This window comes from Musca autumnalis, unplaced genomic scaffold, assembly GCF_047663935.1.
Source record: "Musca autumnalis isolate F117 unplaced genomic scaffold, ASM4766393v1 scaffold_4, whole genome shotgun sequence".
NCBI classification, from domain to species: domain Eukaryota; kingdom Metazoa; phylum Arthropoda; class Insecta; order Diptera; family Muscidae; genus Musca; species Musca autumnalis.
Window position 1 is genome coordinate 38790440 of NW_027411977.1, and position 22994 is coordinate 38813433.

At 37.2% G+C, this 22994-nt stretch overlaps 1 protein-coding gene across 1 annotated transcript; it reads left to right on the forward strand.

Annotated features, from left to right (window-relative positions):
- The first annotated feature begins 6475 nt into the window (after nt 1-6475).
- On the forward strand, nt 6476-13433 carry LOC141403943 (uncharacterized). Its single transcript, XM_073987063.1, has 2 exons — nt 6476-6628; nt 12445-13433. Exons 1-2 carry the CDS (start codon nt 6617-6619, stop codon nt 12832-12834), a joined length of 402 nt encoding a protein of 133 aa, XP_073843164.1. The 5' UTR covers nt 6476-6616; the 3' UTR covers nt 12835-13433.
- The last annotated feature ends 9561 nt before the right edge of the window (nt 13434-22994 follow it).

The following is a 22994-nucleotide window of genomic DNA, read 5'->3' on the forward strand; positions in this document are numbered from 1 at the left end:
GAAAAAAGTCGAATCCAGAGTCGGAGTCGAACTTAAAATGGCCCGACTCCGAAACCCTGGTCTGATCAGCACAATTTTTTACTTGATATCTCAGAAAAAAAATCGCATTCCCCTTAACTCAATGACATCAACCAATCATCCCGGTAATTTAATATAAATCCATTTTTCTCTGTTGCGATATATGTATATTGTCGATACACATATGACTTCAGAATAACTCGAGGAAATGCATTCGTGCCAAGTATTCATCATTAGTACTACTTTTCTATAAACAAGTTTTTTCATTAGTGGTAAAATCAAAAGAATCCACATTCAATTCTAAATCTATTGGCTGGATTAAAAAAAATCTTTAAAATAATAATGAAACAAAAATAAAAAACAAAACAAATAGATTTAATAAGTCCCAAATGCAAATTTTGCGATATCTCCCTACAGCAAGAATAACATCTCGTATTGAATGTTTCATTGATTTGGGAGAAATTTTCCCTATTTCATCTTTCTTTCTATACTAGTAGCAAATATCAGCATAAAATATGGTAACATGCTATGTAATCTCTCACAGGCTTAGTAAACATAAATAAATATTTCTGAATATGACTTCAGAGAATACTAAAACCACTCCTTTAGCAATGATGTAAAACTCCATGACAATACTCTACTCTGGTCTGTTGCAATAATAGTCTCATTAATATTGAATATAAAAAATAGATGTACTACTTCACAAAAAACACAAGCATGTACCTCAAACATTGTATTGATAAATAAAATGATAAATTTTTGTAAAATTAACTAAATAAATCAATCACTAAAGCATAGAAAAACCACGTATCTTTTTTAAAAACTAGTACTATCTAAAAAACCAAATTAAATCATGCTCACGCGTTGTATTGCAACAAGAACACACAAATTAAGATTGTTTTTCAAATGCGGTTAAACTGTGAATTTCTTTGAATTTGTTTTGAAAAATAGCATAAACGAATTTAAGAGATTTCCGGTTAAATAAAAACAAATATTTTTGTTTGAAATCATTAAAGCAATGAAACATGTCGATATGTTTAGACACTCAGGGGATTAGATTAATTTCCCTAAATACATTGATGTCTTTAACATTGGTTCACTTCTTATGATGGTTCGGTGAAAAGCAAAGGAATGTAACTAATAAAAAGTTAAATTAAAAAAAAAGATTTTTAAGAATATTAAATTGGGGGAAATTCATAGAGTTTTCACACGAGTGTACTGTTTGTTTGAGAAACAGCGACGGAAATATTTCTATACATCATACCTGGCTCAGTTTGTATGAAATTTTTGTAGTGGGAAATGCAATGCAACCAATCTGTTTGCAAAATGGGTCAATGTTTTGTCATGGTCCGCATTCAAACTTCTCTTTACCGTAGTTGTTGGGGATGAAAAAAAAAATAATCATTATGAATAATATATCCTAATATTCGGTAATTTGGATATGTCTGCAATTACATAGACTCATATATTAGTACGGCCTGATTTAATTGATTTAATACTTTATGACTACATTTTCACATAATCCCGTATTTTGACCTATCAGGTGTTTGAATTTGTTGTTCAAACAAGTAAAAAAGTGTCAGACGGCTTTGCGGACAGAGATATACCCTCAGCCAATGTGAAGTGAAACTTTCATCTAAGGACAGATTGAATGTATTTAGGGTCTCTTCAGAATTTTGTGCCCCTTTTTGAAAATTTGAACTTGCCGACAAAAATGTGGATTAGGAATTAACTGCACTAAGGCACACATGTTGAACCTTTGTGGGGTTGGTACCCATAGGGAGGACCGATATGGGCCATTTTAGAAGTTAAACAAAATTTAGACAAAATATTAGGAGATCCAAAGTTTGGACCAAATTTGCTGCCGCATTCAAGTGATATTGTCCTAGCATTTTAGTGACATTTTTTAAACATTGGGGAGAAGTACCGGCAGTTGTGGACCAGTATTGCCCCATGAAACTAAGTTTGGATAAAATATGACGTAGGCCAAATGTTGGACCAAATCAATAGAAGAGTTCGAGGGTTATCGTGGCGGCCTCATATGGTGACATAGGGGTTTTTACACATTTAGGTATGTTTTCCCAAGATATATGGACTTGCCCCTGAAAAACGTTTACCGTCGTAATGGAGGTAGCGAATGCAAATCGCTTCAACAAAAATCAAAGTGATTCGAGAGCAGGTCATAAAGTGAACTTATACGAAATTGTGTGTGGGAGGTACCAGAAGGAGTAGACAAATATATTCTATATTCGAAACTGATCTATATTTGGTAGATATATTAGGATGTGCAGGGTATGGTCACCCCCTTCAAGAGTTATTGGGAGCACACTTTCTCCGAACATTTTTGAAATTTTTGAATTGGCAGATCCGTTCGAGATTTATATTGCGCTCCAACCACTACACACGGTGTCATAGGGTTTTTTTTTGCACATTTCAGGCTATTTTCTCAGGAAGTATGGACTTGCCCCTGATGAAACTTGTACCGTCGTATGGGTGACAGTAAATACAAGTTGTTACAAAAAAATCATAGCGATTCGAGAGCAGGTCCTAAACTGAACTTTTCCGAAATTTTGTGTGGGAGGTACTCAAAGAAGTGGGCCGATTGAGTCCATATTGGAACCTCATCTAAGTCTGGTAAAATTTTTTACGATGTACAAAGTATGGGCCAAATCGGTTACTCTCTTCAAGAGTTATCGTGCGAACAAACTTTCATAACAGTTTCGAACATTTGGTGGGGAAGGTACCGGAAGGAGTGGAACGATATAACCTACCTTCGAACTTAAACTAAGTTTGGGCAAAATATTACGAAAGTCAAACGTTGGACCGAATCGGTTGATCCGTTCGAAAGTTATCGTGCGCTTCAGCCAGTCAGACAGACGGACAGACATGGCTAAATCAGCTCCAAATTGTCTGAAACACATTTCGTCCAAACATACTTGGGGCCTAAAACCATTATTTCGATGAGGCACATTTTGCCTGTATGAAAATTTATGTACCCTCGTTAGCATAAATGTTGAGGGTATAAAAATAAGATTGGTTCAGTTTTTAGGGTAGCCCCTCGTACGAAAGGGTGTTCAGTAAAATTTAGATTGTTAATAGCAAATGGCTAATAAGGTGTATTCATCAACTAGTTAGCACCATCTGGCAGGAAGAACGAGTACCCGACGATTGGAACCTGAGCATCCTGTGACCTGTCCACAAGAAAGCAGATAAGACTGTATGCTCTAACTATAGGGGCATAAGTCTTCTCCCTATTGCCTACAAGATAGTGTCAGGGATAATGTGCGAACGACTAAAGCCTATGGTCAATGAAATAATTGGGCCATACCAATGCAGCTTTAGACCTGGCAAATCCACCATTGACCAGATATTTACCCCGCGGAAAATCCTGGAGAAGACCCAGGAGATGAAGATCGACACTTACCACCTTTTTGTTGATTACAAAGCAGCCTTCGACAGCCCCCTACGTTCAACGGTATTCCAAGCCATATCTGAATTTGGTATTCCTGCAATGCTCATCCGGCTGAAATGACATTAACTGATACTAGATCGTCAGTTAAAATAGGAAAGAACCTACCTCGACACCGCCGTAAACACAACCAACAACATTAGTTGTGAAATACGAAGAGTGTTGGCCAACATATGCTACATCGGACTGAGTAAGCAGTTTAGGAATAAAGCCACATCTCGTCACTACTCGTGCTGATGTATGGTTCAGAAGCCTGTGCAGGCAGACAAGGCAGTGCTTGGTGTGTTTAAAATTCTTCGAAAGGCGGTGAATATCGACGTCGTATGAAGCACGAGCTCTATCTGCTGTACAACGACATCAGTATAGATAAACGTATCGAGATGCAACGATTGCATTGGCTAGGCCATATTATAAGAATGAGCGATGATGAATCCGCTAAAAGGCGTATAAATTCGGGCCGCATGGTGTTGCAAGCAGAATTTACAGGCCAAAGAATAGATGGCGCAAACAAGTGGATGAAGAGATGACAAGGCGCGGTATTCCAGAAAGCGAAGCACTAAACAGAGAGAGTTGGAGATCTTTTCTTAGTTCGGCTTATGGAACAAATGTTCTGCAATGGGCCAGCTAAGTAAGTAAGTAATAGAAAATGGAAACAAAATCTTACTATATACATAATACAATTTTGTAGGAATTGAAGGGCTTTCAGATTTATACAAGTCAAGTTAATTTTACACTCAGCTTTAAAACTAAAGACGAAACGACGGAAAATATGTATAGCCGCACATTATGTACCTGCCATTTTCACGTGTTTTAAAACCTTTAGATATTTGAGCTTTCCGATACCACTTTGCACAACTTAATAAGCTGTAATTGGGCATTATTCGAATCAGTTCCAATAAGTACTATATTAATTCGGCAACACGGTGCTGGCGATTTTTTGTTTTTTGATTTTTCTCATCTATGAACATTGTAGTTTCGGAATCCGCAAAAACTTTCCACGGTTAAGCACCTACCATTTTACAAGTAAAAAAAAGTATCAGTTGGCTTTGCTACCCTCAGCCTGTGTGGATTGAAATATTTTTTTTTTTTTCAAAAAATAAACGTTTGTATTTAGGGGTGTTTCCAAATTTTGGACGTATGAACAGACAAATATATGATTAGGATTAAAACGGGAATATCGATAGATAGGGCTTTTTTACCATACAAGCCTACGAAAAACATAATATCGCTAAAACAGGAAGGATTCTAGAACAGACCATTAACCACACACAAATGTTGAATATTTGTGTGGGTGGTACACCAATGATCGGACAGATAGGGCCCAAATTTGAATATAAACTAAGTTTCGACAATATTTAGAGATCCAGAGTTTGCACCAAACCGTTTGCTACGTCTATGAGATATCGCGCGTACTATTTAGCGAATATTTTCGAACCTTTGTGGGGAGGTACCGGAAGGAGTGGACCTATAAGCACCACCTTCGAATTTCATGAAATATTCGAAGAAATATTTCGATATCCAAAGTGTGGACGAACGTAGTATTCGGTTCAAGCTCTCCAGTCACTACATATGGTGCCATAGGGGGTTTTTACAACTTTCGGACTGTTTTTTTCAAGAAGTATGGATTTGCCCCTGAAAAAACGTTTACCATCGTAATTGAGGCAGCGAATGCAAGTTGCTTCAACAAAAATCAAAGTGATTCGAGAGCAGATCTTAAAGTCAATTTATCGAAAAAATTGTGTGGGAGGTACACGAAGGAGTAGACAAATATAGTCCATATTCAAATCTGATATAGATATGGCAGATGTAGTAGGATGTGTAAAGTATGGACCAAATCGGTCACTCCCTTCAAGAGTTATCGTGCGCACAATTTTTCCGAACATTTCCGAACTTTTGTGGGGGAGGTACCTGAAAGAGTGGACCGATATGGCTTATCTTCGAACTTAAACTAAGTTCGCACAAAATATTACGAAGGCCCCGCTTTGGACCGAATCGGCAGATCCGTTCGAGAGTTATCTTGCGCTCCAACCACTACCCACGGTGTCATATTGGTTTTTTGCACCTTTAAGGAAGTATGGACATGCCCCTGATGAAACTTGTACCGTCGTATGGGGGCAGTGAATACAAGCTGCTACAACAAAAATCAAAGCGATTCGAGAGCAGGCCCTAAACTGATCTTTTCCGCAATTTTGTGTGGGAGGTACCCGAAGGAGTGGACCGATATAGCTCATCTTCGAACTTAAACTAAGTATGGTCAAAATATTGTGAAAGCCAAATTTTGGAACAAATCGGTTCATCCGTTCGAGAGTTATAGTGCGCCCCAGGCAGCCAGACAGACGGACGGACATTACTAAATCGACTCCAAATTGTCTGAAACACATTTCGTCCAAACATACTTGGTGTCTAAAACCATTATTTCGATGAGGCACATTTTGCCCGTATGAAAGTGTATATAGCATAAATGCTGAGGGTATAAAAATGGTTCAAGAGCACAGTGGCAAGTCGAAAAAGGCCACAAAATTCTGAAATTACAAAAAATAGGCATTTGGTCGATCAATTCAACCTTTTACTTACCGCTTCTGAATACAATATTCAGAATTGCCCATACCTTAGCTGAGTTGTTTACCACTACAAAATCTCTTTGCAAGGATAATAACCGATGGCATCCTGTTTATAAGGCGAAAAAGGAACTCTGTTCATATTTGCCAGTTAGTTCCTTTTACCCTATAACCTAATATCCTGTTGTATATTTTAAGTTTTTCTCCCTTGTATTTGTCTTTTTTTGGAAAATCACCACACTAGCAATTCAGTCAGTCATACACGTCCAACAGCACCCCAACTAGACATTCAGTCACTCTTTGCGAACCATTCATACTTACAAACATTAATATGTATGAATGTATGTACATTTGTGTATTCAGTTGTTCATTCATTCATTTAGAATTGTGTGAATTGCTCTTGTTATTGTTGTGATTTTTGTAATCTCTCAGTGTGGTTTTTCTTAACATGCCTGCGAACTACTATAAATATTGCACGCTTTTGTCATAATCATTCAAACCACAAGTTGCTTTCAAACTTAAACAGTCAACACTTCTAAGCATAACACTTTTCTAAAACACACAAAACAAAATGTTCAAATTGGTAAGGATGTGAGGAAAATGAAAAAAACAAAGTGTGTGTTAGGATAATTCTTAATGAATAAGAGAATTGTCTGAGTTATAAGACGGTATATGAAGCTGTGTTATTTGTGTGTGTGTGAAACAAAAGACTTAAGACAGAAACTGTGAAAATAATTTAAAAAATAAAGTTGAAAAAAATAAATAATTAATATTTAAAACGTTTGTGAAAATAAGTTGGCACAAAAATAATGTGAAGTAAAAACAAGGACCTAAAATTTTTTCAACCAAAAAAAAGTTTTTAATATTCTTATTAATTTATATAATAATAAGAAATTTTAATTGAGATTGTTAAAATGACACTGAACAGCAAATAACTGGTATCAGCTATTGAAAAATTTCCTCAAAAGAAAAAGGAGCAATATCGGGAGTGCAATTGTTTGACTTTATTTGTGATGTGGCAGGGATATTTTCCATCCAAATTGGTTTAAAAAAATGCCATAGAAAATAGTTGTTGTTAATATCGTATAAACCTTAAAGGTAACGCCGACTCCGCATTACTGAGGCATAACAAAATCGAGATATTTGTTCAGTTATACGATCTCTTCACTAAAGTGGAATCGAACATCTTATAATCCGAACATAGTATACATTTGCTAAACACAAATTCTAAGCGTGTTCAAAGGGCAAAGTTTCATATTTTCTGGACCTTTTTGGAATATTTTCACTCTGTATATGTGATTTGTCTGTATCTGTTGTTCTTTTTCGACAACTCAAAGTAAAAAGGAATACAAGAGATCGAGGTGGAAGAGGAAATGGTACAGAAAGAATTGTAGTATGAGCGTATTAAGCAATATGTATAATATGACCAAAAAGTTTATAACGCATCGAAAAAATGGTCGTAGAATTATATAATGGGGGTCCTAGGGGAGAGGAAGCCTATTGCTTTGGTGATTGTCGGATCATACTTAGGGGTCGGAATGGTCAAAACACTTATGTGGAGAAAAAACAAGATTTTATTCTAATGCTAATGTCTCCACTTCCAAAAGCAAAGCCTGATAATGAATGTGAAAACGTCACCTTTACAACAATGCAGAGGCTGGCGTAAATGAACAAACAACGGAGATATTGCAATAGTCGCTAATCCAAACCAAGTTTTAATTTTTGGGATTTCAATTGTAATGTCGAGTATTAAAACTCTGGCTTTTTCGGTTTCCAAGCAAAATCTTGCAGACTTAAGATAAAAACCTAGAAATTTGAACTGAACCTCTATATCTCATAAATGGTAAAAACTACGAAAAAACCTGAAAGACAGTCTTGTAGAGAATTTTCACAGCTACAACATTTTCTTTAGACTCATTTCGATACGACTTGCGGTTTCCAAGCAAAATCGTGAAAATCTAAAAACCCTAAAATTGTGAATTTTGATCGCGATTTATTTAAAAATCCCTCCGGCGATTTTTTCTGTTTTTTTTTTTATTTTTCTTATCTATGAACATTGCTGTTTCAGAATCATCAAAAGTTAGTTAAGGCGCACTGAGCATGATATTATTTTATAAGGAGGCGATACAGTCAGTGCTTTGTGTCAATTTGAACTTCTATATCGTGAAAACCTAAAGAACCCCTAAAAATGTGAACTTAAATCGCGATTTATTTCAAAATCCCTCCGGCGATTTTTTTTGTTTCTTGATATTTCTCATCTATGAGCATTGTAGTTTCAGAATCTGCAAAAACTTCCCAGGTGTAAGCACCTTTCATTTAAATTTGGTTAAGGCAACCGTGGGCTTTTCATCAATCGGACCATAATTGTGCCATTTAGAGAATTTTGGTGAAAATGCGCCTCTGGCTCCACACAAATTACTATGGAAACAAAGATCGCTAAATTCGCACGGGTTAACGATAACTGATCGACATAAATTTTCATATTTAAAGTTTTTGGAAGAAATAGGGGGTAGGAAATCCAAAAAAAAAGATTTTTTTGGGTCACCCTAATACACATCTACGTTCCATACGAATTGATGACAGTTTGAGAATCAATTATAAATTTTCACCTGATACAGTCATTGTGGCCATTTTTTCGTTGACAAATAAAATCTTTGTTTACGCTTGCAAGTTAATTTTTCCTAACATAATGGGCCGTTACGAGGGTTGCTCGATAACTTTCTGGCCTACCAATGAAAATACGAATATTTACTATCAACAATAGTTTTATTGAATTCTTAACTAGTATCCCTCATGATTTATACACGTTTTCATGCGCTCAAACCAATCGTTGAATAAATTTTTCCTTCAAAATATGGTTTTTGAACGCTTTTACAGCATCTTCTGGCGACGAAAATCGTTGACCACGCCATGTTTTCTTTATGTGCAGGGTACAAATGAGAGGATTGGGTTCCCAGTCAGGGCTGTACGGCGGACGACCCATTAATTCCACATTTTGTCCGGTCAAAAATGCGCTGGTTTGAATCGATGTGTGAGAGCTCACATTGTCATGGTGCCAGAGCTCCGAAATACTCGCACGAATTCTACTCTTGAGTGAAATTCGTGCGAGCTCGAGCGGGAGTACTCCCGCGAGTAGAAAAAATAAATCGAGTACACTCTATTTTTACTCGTCACTCGCGAAGCATATTTCAGACTTGCTCGTTTTTACTCGCGAGTGAAAAGTGTTTGCGAGTACGAGTACTTGAAGAGTACGAGTTTTGCAAGAAAAAACGAGTGGGTGTGATAATGCTCGAAATAGAGTACGAGTGTACTCAAAGAGTAGAATCAAGTGAAAAAAAAAATATTTTTTTGCCGTTTGTGTGTTGTTGCGTGTGTAGTGGCGAACAGGTTTTAATGTTCCTGTGGACTGAATATGGAAACAGCAAGTTGTTCGGAGGTTCAGAGGAGGTTATTCCGAAGTTCTAAGGTGGGTGGTCGGAGGTCCAGAGGAGGTTGTTCAGAAGTTCGGAGGAGGTCCTGTGGACCTCCGACCATCCTCCTCCGAAATGCGGAACTACCTCCTCTGGACCTCCGACCACCCACTTTCGAACTTCGAAATAACCTCCTCTGGACCTCCTAACAACTTGCTGTTTCCATATTCAGTCCACAGGAACATCAAAACCTGTTCGCTATTACACACGCAACAACACACAAACGGGAACAAATATTTTTTCACTCGATTTTACTCTTCGAGTAAACTCGTACTCTATTTCGAGCAAGATTACTCGCGAGTGCTCCCAAATAAAACAAAAGAGTGGAGAGTAAACTTCTTGTAAAACTCGTAGCCTTCGAGTACTCCCACTCGCGAGTACTTTTCACTCGCGAATAAAAACGAGCAAATCGGAGCTCTGCATGGTGCACAATGATTCGTCTTCTCTTGTTCGTTTTTCGAATTTCTCAGGAGACTTTAGTCAAACAAATTGTAGTGTACCACTCACAATCAACCGTCCTACGTTGTTTAAGCCGTATAGTTGTGCCGAAGAAACAGACGACCTTTTGCTTCGAAGTGCTTCTTCCGTGATGGACTCCAATATGGACCCTATCGGTCCACTCCTTCGTGTACTTCCCACACAAAATATCGGAAAGGTTCAGTTTAGAACCTGCTCCCGAATCGCTTTGATTCTTTTTGCAAACACTTGTTTTCAGGTGCAAGTCCAGAAAATTGGTCTAAAAGCTTAAAGAAGCCCTACCCCAACACGTGTAGTGGAGCGATTCGGTCCAAAATTTGGCCTTCGTACTATTTTGTTAAAACTTAGTTAAGGTTCGAAGATGGGCGGTCCACTCCTTCAAAGCTTTTCGTTCAAATTTTGCGCACGATAACTTTCGAAGGCAGTAACTGAGTTGGATCATACTTTGCACATCGTAAATTTTTTTAACTGACAAAGACGACCAATATGGGCTCTATCGGTCCACTCCCACGGGTACCTCCTACACAAAATTTCGGAAATGTTCATTTTAACACCATACTTCCTGAGAAAATAGCCTGAAAGCTGTAAAAAGCTCTACGGCACCATATGTAGTGCCTGGAGCGCACGACAACTCTCGAAAGACTGATCCTATTGGTCCAATAGGTCTTCTTGATATTTGGATGCCACCGTGGTGCAATGGTATGCACAACCGACTTGCACGCTGAAGGTCGTGGGTTCGTTTCCCCGGCCAGTCAAAATCAAAATTTTCAACGGTGGCAAAATAGCTCTCAGTAATGTTGGCGACATTTCATGAGTATTTCAGCCATGTAAAACTTCTCTACTAGTGGTGTCTTAAGACACGCCGTTCGGATTCGGCGATAAACAGTAAGTCCCATATCATTGAGCTAATATGAATCGGGGTGCACTCAATGATATGAGAGAAGTCTTCCTTGTCCCATCTGGGATGTTTGTGGAACAATTATTATAATATTTGTCCAAACTTAGTTTAAATTCAAAGAAGAGCCTTCCAGTACCTTCCCCTTAAAAGTGCAAAAAATATCACAAGGATGGTACGCACGTTTATCTTGAACGGAGCAGCCAATTTGGTCCATACTTTGGATCTCCTAATATGTAGTCAACATTTAGTTTAACTCCGAAAATACTCCACATCGGTATTCTCCTTAGGGTACCTCTCCCTCAAAAGTTCAACATTATGTTCACAGCGTAATTAAGTTTTTTTGTGGGAAAATACATGATTCCTGGCATAGTAGTAGAAAAGCTCTAAATTATGCGGTGACCAACTGAAGTGACCGATGGGTGCGAGATTTATCAAAACTAAATAACTGCCGAAATAGGCTAAACTTCCAAAATGGACTATGTCGATCCTGCAATACTTTTGACTTTTAATCCAGATATATATTTTTTCGGCAAGTTCATACGTCCAAAAATGCCAAAAAATCTGAAAACTACGTAATGTATATTTTTTGAGGAAAAGGATTGCGGTTACGTAGCCGGTATTCGATATTGTCAGTAGATGAAAGTTTCATTTTACGCAGGCTAATGGTATATCTCTGTCGTGAAACCGACTGATACTTTTTCCTTGTTTTCTTGAACAAAGTTCGTTTTTTAGGCTACCTTCGTTTTTAGCGAGTGTCGGCCACGGTTGGTTTCATTAAGCCAGTTTTTCATAGAGCTACATGATGGTCCTTTATCGACATAAAAAGATTTAATTTAATCGATGCAATATTGTCGTGATTATCCAAGTCGAAAGTTGAGAAAAATTATCGGACGATAATGTTCAGAAGTAAATTCCGTTATTTATTTTCGTTATATTTGCAAAGTGATTTTTTTAAAATCACTGTTAACAATACAGCACATGGTCGTATGTGTCAAACTGTCCTGAGTACGTTCATGCAAAAAATATTTCGAACTTTCCAATTGAAATGTCAAATGGTACTTGGCAACATGCAGCGTTTCCTAGGCCAGTAGTGCGAATCTCTAACTCATTTTTTGAGTTACCGACAAAAATCGGTAAAATTAAAACGCAAAATTATGAATGAAAAGTTCAAATAAAAGTTGACAACACTCTTGTTATCGGTAGTACTTTACGACTGCTTTTTATTCGTCGCTAACTTACCGAAAAACATCGGTAATTACCGAAATTATAAACATTTTAATTTTACCGACAATTGTCGGTAACTCAAAAAATGAGTTAGAGAATCGCACTACAGGACGTTATCGTGCACCCCTCAAATATCATCAAAATTGGTATCAGTGAAAAGGTCATAAGTACATTTTTCATTATCAGTGCGCTTATGGCGGTAAACAATTTCAAATGTAAATTTTCGTTGCAAAATAGAACTTCTAAAATAGACTAAAAAATATATATTTAGCTATAAATTCATTTATTAAATCTTGAATGCTTTTGTTTTTATTTTTATTTTTCAAACAGATTGCTGTCTTCTCTGCCCTCTTCGCCGTTGCCTCAGCTGGCTATCTTGGTGGTTATGGTTATGGTCATGGTTTGGCCCTAGCTGGTCCCGCTTATACTACCTCTTATCATGCTCCTGCTGTAGTGGCTGCTCCCGTCGTACATGCGGCACCCGTTTACAAATCTTATGCTGCCCCCATAGCTGTTAAAGCTTATGCTCCCGTTGCTACTTCATATGCCAATACATATAAAGTATCAGCCAAGGCTATTCCAGTTGTACATGCTGCCCCTGCTGTGGTTGCTGCACCAGTATACAAGTCATATGCTGCCCCAGCTGTAGTTGCTGCACCTGCCTATGGTTATGGTTATCACCATGGTCTTGCCAGTTATGGTCACTCTGTCTACCACTAAACCATAAAATAATTATAGAATTTAATGTCGGAAAGTGAATAGTGCATGGAATTTTGATAAAGGACCCGGTTTTCCCCCCTAGGAGTGTGTTACATGTGTGGACCCACGAACGAACAAATCAATCATTTCATTGTTTTTAATTAATTTAATTATCATGACCTTTTACTCCATTTATACCATCATCTTGTCATTTGTTATAGAAATTGCATTCGAAACAATTTTTTGTGAAATTTACTTTGACTTTGGTTTATTTAGGCCTTCTCAACATAGCGGGATGAAGGAGATTATCTAAACTAAGGACTATCATTTACCATTAAGTATTAGAGAAGAAAACAAAAAGCAACAATGGAGACAGAGTTAAAAACAACACCATTATTGAGAGGAATGCAAATTATCATGGAAATAAAAACAATGATAGAGAGAGAGAGTGCATACTACTTTTAAACTAAAAAGCAACTTCTTTAAGTTATCTTTTATTAATTTCCTTTATGAGATTTTTGAGTTATTTCTAGCCAAATTATTTAAATCTAATTGCAAATGAATGTGTTTGTTTCATATCTTGTAAATACAAAACAATAAAAAAAACTTTTATACGAAAACAATATCTTAAACTATTATTTTTACATTGACGACATATGGAACTTCACGATATTTGAGCCTCGGCAATCAAATAAAAAATTGGAGAATTTAAGTTAAATCATGTTTAAAAGGAGAAAGCCCTGACCTGTGTTACTAATTCAAAAAGTTAATAAAACAATTTGTATATAAATAATTTCTTTGTTACGATGCACTGTGGTTCCGCCAGTGGACAAAAATCGCAAATTTTATGTCGATAAATTTTATTGCGATTGAAAGAAATATTCTCTAAACACATTAAATTTTTAATATCCAATAATATTTTTGCCAGTTTACAGCGGTAATATGTCAAGTTAAGTCGAAGAAGTTGAGACTTGTATGCGGTGCCTTAAAAACGAAAAATAGATCCGCAAAACATTCGTAGTTTATAAGTGATATTAAAAAAATTGTGCAATTTCCAAAATGAAACTTATAGTTGATGGAATTGACTATGTTTTTACGAAAAAACATATTGAAAATTCATTTTCTAACTTCCTTAAAAATTAATTCTTTTTAAATGACTTTTTGTGCTATTTTAATATCATTACTATAAATTTATGTTTAGTTTTACTAATGTTGGCCCCGTAAGGGCAAGTCCATATTTTTTTAAATACAGGGGAAAGGCTCTAGTTTACGATAAAACGAGATCCAGCTGCCCCAGCTGCCACCCTGTAAGATATTCCCCTTATACAACGCCTGTAAAAAAATTTTGAAAATCGGGAGCTACATTTATATGGAAGCTATACCTAAGCGTGGACCTATATTGAAGAAGGAGGTATGTTGTTCCCCCAGAACTAAAAATCGTCAAAATACCGAATATCGGGAGGTACGTTTATATGAGCGCTATACCTAAACGTGGACCTATGTATATTGTACATTTTTGGCACAGATGTATGGTGTTCCCTCCGAAGTCAAAATACAAAATTACAGCCGACTCGGTTACAAAATCTGGCTAAAATCGTCAAAATACCGAATATAGGGGGTACGTTTATATAGGAGCTATACCTAAACGTGGGCCTATATTGAACATTTCTGGCAAGGTGGTATGTTGTTCTCTCAGAACACAAAATGCAAAATTACAGCCAAATCGATTGGAAAATTTGGCTAAAATCGTGAAAATATAAAAAATCGGGGGGTACCTTTATATGGCGGCTACACCCAAATGTGGACCTACATCCATTAAAATTGTTTTTCTCCCTTTTGGGCTCGTTATAAAACTATGTTTAAAATTTCGAGGCGGTAGCTCGATTATAACTATTTTTGGCACTCCTTTCCAGACAAGTGGGACCACTGTGCGATGTGGAATTTTTTTGCAAATATCAAAAATACTACCACATAGCCGTATAGAGCATGAGAAAATATTTGGAAATATATCACTTTTTACCCACCGATTGCATACACTTTCTTTACAAAGCAAATCATTATTAAATACGTTTGTTTATTGTTTGTGCCTTATAGGCTCAAAAACCGATGAACAGATCTTCTTGAATATTTCGGAGTATATTACTGCATCGCCTGAAATTAAAATAGGTATTATTAATTTTTGAAATTCCGCTTTGCTCTAGAGATATAACATCAGAAACGGAGGTACCTCCAATAAATGTAGATTTTGTACGCGAATATCTATAGAATGATAATAGATATAGTCTCCAAATTTTGTCACAATAGGTGTGAAGTAAGTACACGACATGTCTTACAAAATAAGCATGATGGGGTCAAGGGGAGCAGTTTTCCCCTTTGAGCTACTAATATCATATATTTTAATTTTGTATGCCAATATCTAAAGAATGGTAACAGATATAGTCTCAAAATTTTGTTAAACTTTTTGGGAAGTAAGTACACGTCATCTCTTACCAAATAAGCGTTCACAGGATCAGTTTCCCCTTTGTGCAGCTAATACCACATATCATCTATTTTAACTATGGTCAAACCAATCAAAGTAACCCCTAGCTACCTCAATAAAAGTCAATATTATAGCAATATGTATATGAAGTCGCGATAAAATAAGACGGGTAGGCTCAGGGGAAGTATCCAAATTGGAACAGATCACAAATTGGGTTGCTGATATTGAACATGTACTTAAATCATTATTAGATTGAGATTTTTAAATTTATTAGAAGTAATGCAAAAAGCAATCTAATTCATCACAAGTAAAAACTGCGGTTACTTGGAGGGAAACAGTAGGTTCAACCACAAAATTAATAGATGGTTCGAAACAAGAGTTGGCCTATAATATCCAACGGCGTAGCCAGGATCAAAATTATGGGGGAGGGGCAACATTTTTTGTGATGAGTATAGTTTTTACATACAAAATTTTAAAACCTTTATTTAGGTACTTACCTAACGACCAAATCGAAACCAATCCGGTCAACTAAAATTTTGTACAATACTTGAAATTGGGCGGTATCGTTGTTTAAGAGCTATACCATAACGCGGACATATGTCCAAAACCATTTTCGGAGAAGTCTTTTCGTCACTACGAACCCTTAATGCTAAATTTCACCCAATTTAAACACCCTGACGAATCCTCAAACTACACTTTTCCCAAAATTTGAATGGGAGGTACCCGAAAGACGGCTACATGACGGGATGAAATAATACGGAAAATTTTGGACCAACTCGATTGCTCCTTTAGAGAACTTTCACTGCTACAACACTTTCTTTAGTGACATACATACACTTTCATACGGGCAAAATGTGCCTCATCGAAATAATGGTTTAAGATCCCAAGGGTGTTTGGACGAGATGTGTTTCAGACAATTTGAAGTCGATTTAGCAATGTCGGTCCGTCTTACTGTCTGTCTGGCTGGTTCGCACGATAACTCTCGAACGGATGAACCGATTTGGTCCAAAAGTTGGTACAAGTTTCATCAGGGGCAAGCCCATACTTCCTGAGAAAATAGCCTTAAAGTTGCAAAGAGCCCCTATGACTCCGATTGTAGTGGTTGGAGAGCAAGATAACTCTCGAAAGGATTTGCAGTTTCGGTCCAAAATTTGGCCTTCGTAATATTTTGTCCAAACATAGTTTAAATTCGAAGATAAGCCACATCGGTCCACTCCTTCAGGTACCTCCCCCCACAAAAGTTAAAAAATGTTCGGAAAAATTGTGCTCACGATAACTTTTGAAGGGTGTGACCGATGTAATCCATACTTCGCACATCCTAATATATCTACCAGATATAGATCAGGTTCGAATATGGACTATATTTGTCTCCTCCTTCTGGTACCTTCCACACAAAATTTCGGATAAGTTCACTTTAAGACCTGCTCTCGAATCGCTTTGATTTGTGTTGAAGCGATTTGCATTCGCTACCCCCATTAGATGGTAAAACAGCCAGAAAGGTGTAAAAATCCCCTATGTCACCATATGTGGCTGTCTGAGAGAACGATAACTCTCGAACAGTTCAACCGGTTTGGTCCAACATTTGGTCTTCTTCATATTATATCCGAACTAAGTTTCATGGGGCAATACCGGTTCACAACTTCCGGTACTTCTCCCCAATATTTAAAAATGTCGCTAACATGCTAGGACGATATCACTTGAATGGGGCAACCAATTTGGTCAAAACTTTGGACCTCCTAATATTTTGTCAAAATTTAGTTTAACTTCTAAAGTGGCCCATATCGGTCCTTCCTAAGGGTACCTCCCCACAACAGTTCAACATTTGTGTCTTAGTGCAGTCAATTCCTAATCCACATTTTTGTCGGCAAGTTCAGATGTCCAAAAAGGGCCACAAAATTCAGAAGAAGCCTTAAATACATTCGATCTGTCCATAAGTGAAAGTTTCACTTCACATTGGCTGAGGGTATATATCTGTCGGCAAAGCCGACTGACACTTTTTTACTGGTTTTTTATTGGGTTTTCCATTAGAAGCAATGTCCTAGAAGTCCCCATCGATCCCGTGTGTGCAAACGAAATTATACAGTGTCAAAGGTAATTTTTTGGAGGTTTTATCCAGTTTTTTATTTTTCTCAAAAACGGTTATATCTATCAGAAATCGACTAAAGTACAAGTTGTAGGCTAAAAAATTGTCTACAAGAATGCTCTTTATGACTTCCCAGTAGGAGTCATTATTCTTGAGATACCGTGATATAAGTGTCAAATTACACATATGAAGAAGTAAGCAGCGTAAGAACATCATGAGGCGGAACGATTAAAATAACAACGACATGTGTTAGTATTTCAATAAGCTTTCAAACGTAGGCATCGTAAGAAATAGGTGCAGTAGAACCGGTTCTAACCAGGATTTAAATGTGGCCCTTCGGGTCAAATAACCGGCGATCAGCCGCCCATGAAACGTATACATTTCAGTAATTAGCGCAACAAACTCTACCTTTCGAAACAAATTTAAAAACAAATTGGAGAGTTTTCTTTGGAGTCGTTCCCGTTGTGGCTATTTTTGCATAAAATGGCTCTAACATGAAATAATTCTACTAATTGATTTCGCACTTTAAGGCAATAAATATTTTTTGGGAGGTCAGGCCCGGTTACTCCGGTTAGTTTAGCAGTTTCACCTGAATATGTGCGTATTTCCCTTATAGGTACACATAAGCTCCGTATTTTTTTTACAACCGCTATATCTCAAGAATGATTCCTTCTAGGAAAAAAATTATAAAGCCCAAACTTGTAGAGAATTTTTCTGTCTACAATATTTGCTCCAGTCACTATTTGATTAGGCCCACCGTTTTCAAGAAAAACTAAAATAAAATATTCTTAAATTTTGTCTTTTTAAACACATGGGATTAATGGGGACTTTTAGGTCGTTACTTCTAATGGCAAAACCTATCTCTCCACCAAAAATCAGCTTTGTGGGAATTTTTGTTTTTTATACCCTCAGCCTTTAGGCTAGAAAGGGTATATACACTTTCATACGGGCAAAATGTGCCAAATCGAAATAATGGTTTTAGACCCCAAGTATGTTTGGACGAAATGTGTTTCAGACAATTTGGAGTCGATTTAGCAATGTCCGTCCGTCTGTCTGTCTGTCCGTCTGTCTGTCTGGCTGGCTGGTGCGCACGATAACTCTCGAATGGATCAACCGATTCGGTCAAAAATTTGGCTTTGGTAATATTTTGCCCAAACTTAGTTTAAGTTCGAAGATGAGCTATATCGGTCCACTCCTTCCGGTACCTCCCCCACAAAAGTTCGAAAATGTTCGGAAAATTTGTGCGCACGATAACTCTCGAAGGAAGTAACCGATTTGATCCATACTTTCCTCATCGTGAAATTTCTACCACACTTAAATGAGGTTCGAATATGGACTCAATCGGTCCACTCCTTCGGGTACGTCCCATACAAAATTTCGGATAAGTTCAGATTAGGACCTGCTCTCGAATCGCTTCGAATATGGTTGCAACAACTTGTATTCACTGCCCTCCATACGACGGTACAAATTTCATCAGGGGCAAGTTCATACTTCCTGAGAAAAAAGCCTAAAAATTGCAAAAAACCCCTATGACACCGTGTATAGTGGTTGGAGCGCAAGATAAATCTCGAACGGATCTGCGAATTTTGTCCAAACATAGTTTAAGTTCGAAGATAAACCATGCCGGTCCACTCCTTCAGGTACCTCCCTCACAAAAATTCAAAAATCTTAGGAAATAATATGCGCACGATAACTCTTGAAGGGAGTGACCGATGTAATCCATACTTTGCACATCCTAATATATCTAACAGATATAGATCAGTTTCGAATATGGGCTATATTTGTCTACTCCTTCTGGTACCTCTCACACAAAATTTCGGATAAGTTCACTTTAAGACCTGCTCTTGAATCACTTTGATTTTTGTTGAAGCGATTTGCATTCGCTACCTCCATTACGACGGTAAAAGTTTTTCAGGGGCAAGTCCATATTTATTGGGAAAACAGCCCGAAAGGTGTAAAAAACCCATATGTCACCATATGTGGCGGTCGGAGAGCACTTAAACTCTCGAACTGTTCAACTTATTTGGTCCAACATTTGGTCTTCATCATATTATATCCAAACTTAGTTTCATGGGCAATACCGGTCCACAACTTTCGGTACTTCTCCCCAATATTTAAAAAATGTCACCTAAATGCTAGGACGATATCACTTGAATGGGTTACCAATTTGATCCAAACTTTGGATCTCCTAATATTTTATCAAATTTTTTTTTAACTTCTAACATGGCCCATTTCGGTCCTCCCTAAGGGTTCCTGCTCTACAAAAGTTCAACATTTGTGTCTTAGTGCAGTTAATTCCTAATCCACATTTTTGTCGGCAAGTTCAAATGTCCAAAAAGGGCCACAAAATTCTGAAGAGACCTTAAATACATTCGATCTGTCCGTAGGTAGAAGTTTCACTTCACATTGGCTGAGGGTATATATCTGTCGGCAAAGCCGACTGACACTTTTTGACTTGTTCAATGTATATTTTGAATGGACTGTAAAGATAAACAATTGATTTGTTGGAGGTGTTTAAAATTCAACTGTCCATGAAATCGGGCGGTGCAATTATGCATACATATGTATAGCACATATATTTCTGGTGCGAAAATGTTTTGACCATTAGGAGACCCAAATGTAAAATTACAGACAATTCGGTGTGGAAATTTAGCTGATGATAATTTTTAGTGAAGAAGTTTTGCGACTACTGGAAATATCAAATTACAGGTAGTTCGGTCAAAAAATATAGCTAAAATCCTCAAAATACCTAAAATCGGGAGGTACGGTTTATGGGGGATATACCAAAACATGGACCTAAATGCCACGTTACATAGAATATGGACAGAATACGTTTATAAAAACTTCAAAATACCTTAAATCCGCCCGTTTTTTTGGGGATATTCCAAAATGTGGACCAATGTCTGCCATTTTAGGGAATTTAAGCCAAAACTGGTACACATATATTAATTAGGGTGTTCCTAAAGGAATGGGCCGAATGGGCTGAGTCATGCAAAATTAAACACATTCTGACACCACAACGTGATAGAGTACGGAGTGCCGAGGAGGTACCTGAAGGAATGGATCAACATACTCCATTTTGGAAGTGGATCTTATTTTAGGAGTCATTTCAGTTGGTTATTGTAGATAATGGAGCAGTAAACATAATATTGCTGTAAACAGGACAAGAAGGAGTACCATCGGTATAATTTTCCAAATGCTCTTCGAACAGATCCCGAACTGAACAAGAAGGAGTACCATCGGTATAATTTTCCAAAGGGCCTTCGAACAGATCCTGAACTGTACTTAAATAAAAATTTTGAACTATTGTGGGGGAGGTACCCTTAGGAGAAGACCTATATGAACCATTTTCGAAGCTAAACTGCAATTGAACAAGATATTACGAAGGTCAAATTTTGGTCCGAATCGGCTGATCCGTTCGAGAGTTATCGTGCCCTCCAGCCACTACACATTTCACCATAGTGGCTTTGTACCCCTTTCGGGCCATTTTCTCAGGAAGTATGGACTTGTATCGCTGTGATGATGGCAGTGAATTTAATTTGCTACAACAATAATCAAGCCGATGTGTTAGCAGCTCTTAAACTGTCACTTTTCCGAAATTTTGTGTGGAAGGTACCTGAAGTAGTGAACCAATATAGTCCATATTTGAACGTAATTCATGTCTCGCAGAAATATTACGATGTGCGAAGAATGGAAAAACCGGTCACTGCCTTCGTTTGTTATCGTGCACACCAAATTTTGGGCCTACTCGGTTGATCCGTTCGAAAGTAACGTGCGCGACATATGGTGCCAACAACTTTAGGACCATTTTCTCAGGAAGTATGGACTTGCCCCTGAAAAAGCTTGTACCGTCGGATACATGTTGTTGAAAAAAGAATCAAAGCGATTTGAGAGAAGGTCCTAAACAGCGTTTTCCGAAGTTTTGGGTGGAAAGTACTCACCCATTGCAACCTCATCTATGTCTGCTATGAAATTCACGATGTGTAAAGAATTATCGTGCGCACAATTTTATCGAACATTTTTGAACTTTTCTGGAGGAGGTACCTGAAGGAGTGGACCGACCTTAAATTAAGTTTTGGACCGGATCGATTGATCCGTTCGAGAGTTATCGTGCGCTCCAGCGAACCAGACAGACGGACGGACATGACTGAATCAACTCCAAATGGTCTGAAACGGATTTCGTCCAAACATACTTGGGGTCTAAAACCATTATTTCGGTGAAGCACATTTTATACCCACGTTAGTATAAATGCTCAGGATATAAAAATAATTTTACACCTTTCCCGCATTTTTCCCATCACTACAGTCTCAAAACTATCCGATCCCAACTACAAAAATGCACCTTAGATATCAATAAACAATTGTCTAGAACATACGAACTCTGTAGAAACGGTTCTTAAAGATCAAAATAGCTAAACAAATGCGATCGTTGTTCTTTTAGTCTCTGGCTCTTTCCCAAAGATACAAAACTACTCAAAATTCAGGAAACGTAGCAAAGATTTCAGTAAACAGTTTCTATGAACGATTCTTAAAGGCCGGAATGCAATTAATTAACAATTTCGAAATTTTGTGAGGGAGACACCAGCACACAGTGGAAAAAAATACCGATCTAGCGCGCCAAAAGTCAAAAAAATCACATACGACAATTTAAAAATTATTATTGCAGTATTAATCTAAGGTGTCCACAGAATGCAACGGCTATTAAAATAATTTATTTTGCATCAGTCTAAGCGGAATAACGGTCCATTTTTGGTTGACATTTTTGAACTAGTTTTCATAATATAGTTTAGTAGTAAATTTATTATCGTCGCATGCACTCTTCCTACAAAGTAATTTTAAAGCTTTACTGAATTTAACATTTCGTGAAGCAGGTGATTTAAAAAATGTTGAATATAAGATGTTATTTATTGCAACTCGGATTTTGCACTTAAAACATGTGACATCCGATTTTTTTCCAAATTGTGCACTTTGTTAAAGCTATTACTAAGGAGTGTCGAGGGATGGCGCGTAGATTTTTTATTTTATTTTTAGTACACATAGCTCTTAACCAATTTGTAAAATTTTAGCTGCAACAAACTGCAACATTTTATTTTATTACTATTTTTATTAATAGTATTTTTTATGTAAAAATGCTGAAATTAGGGCGGTACCTTTCTATGGGGGCCATATCAATGCGTGTTCCTGTCCCGAAAATTCTCCGTCGGAATATTTTATACCACCAACGAAGACTAAATGTCAACTTTCAGCTATTTCGGTTGGATAATGTGGCTAAAACCTCAAAAATTACCGAAATCGGTGGTACCGGTCTACGGCGGCTATATGAAAACGTGGACCTATACCGAAAATGTTTATAGGAGTGTATGCATAAGCCCCACGGAGACTAAATACCAAATTCTAGCCGTTTCGGTTGGATAATGTGGTAGAAATCTTTAAAATACCTAAAATCGATAGGTACCATTCTATGGTAAAAATACAAATTTACCAAATATATTAATAAATGAATAAAATTATCAATTTATAGCTGTTCATATCGAATTTATGGACAAACATGCAATAAAACATAGATTTGTACTTTTGGCGCGCTAAATCGGTACTTTTTTCCACTGTGCAGCAGTCCGC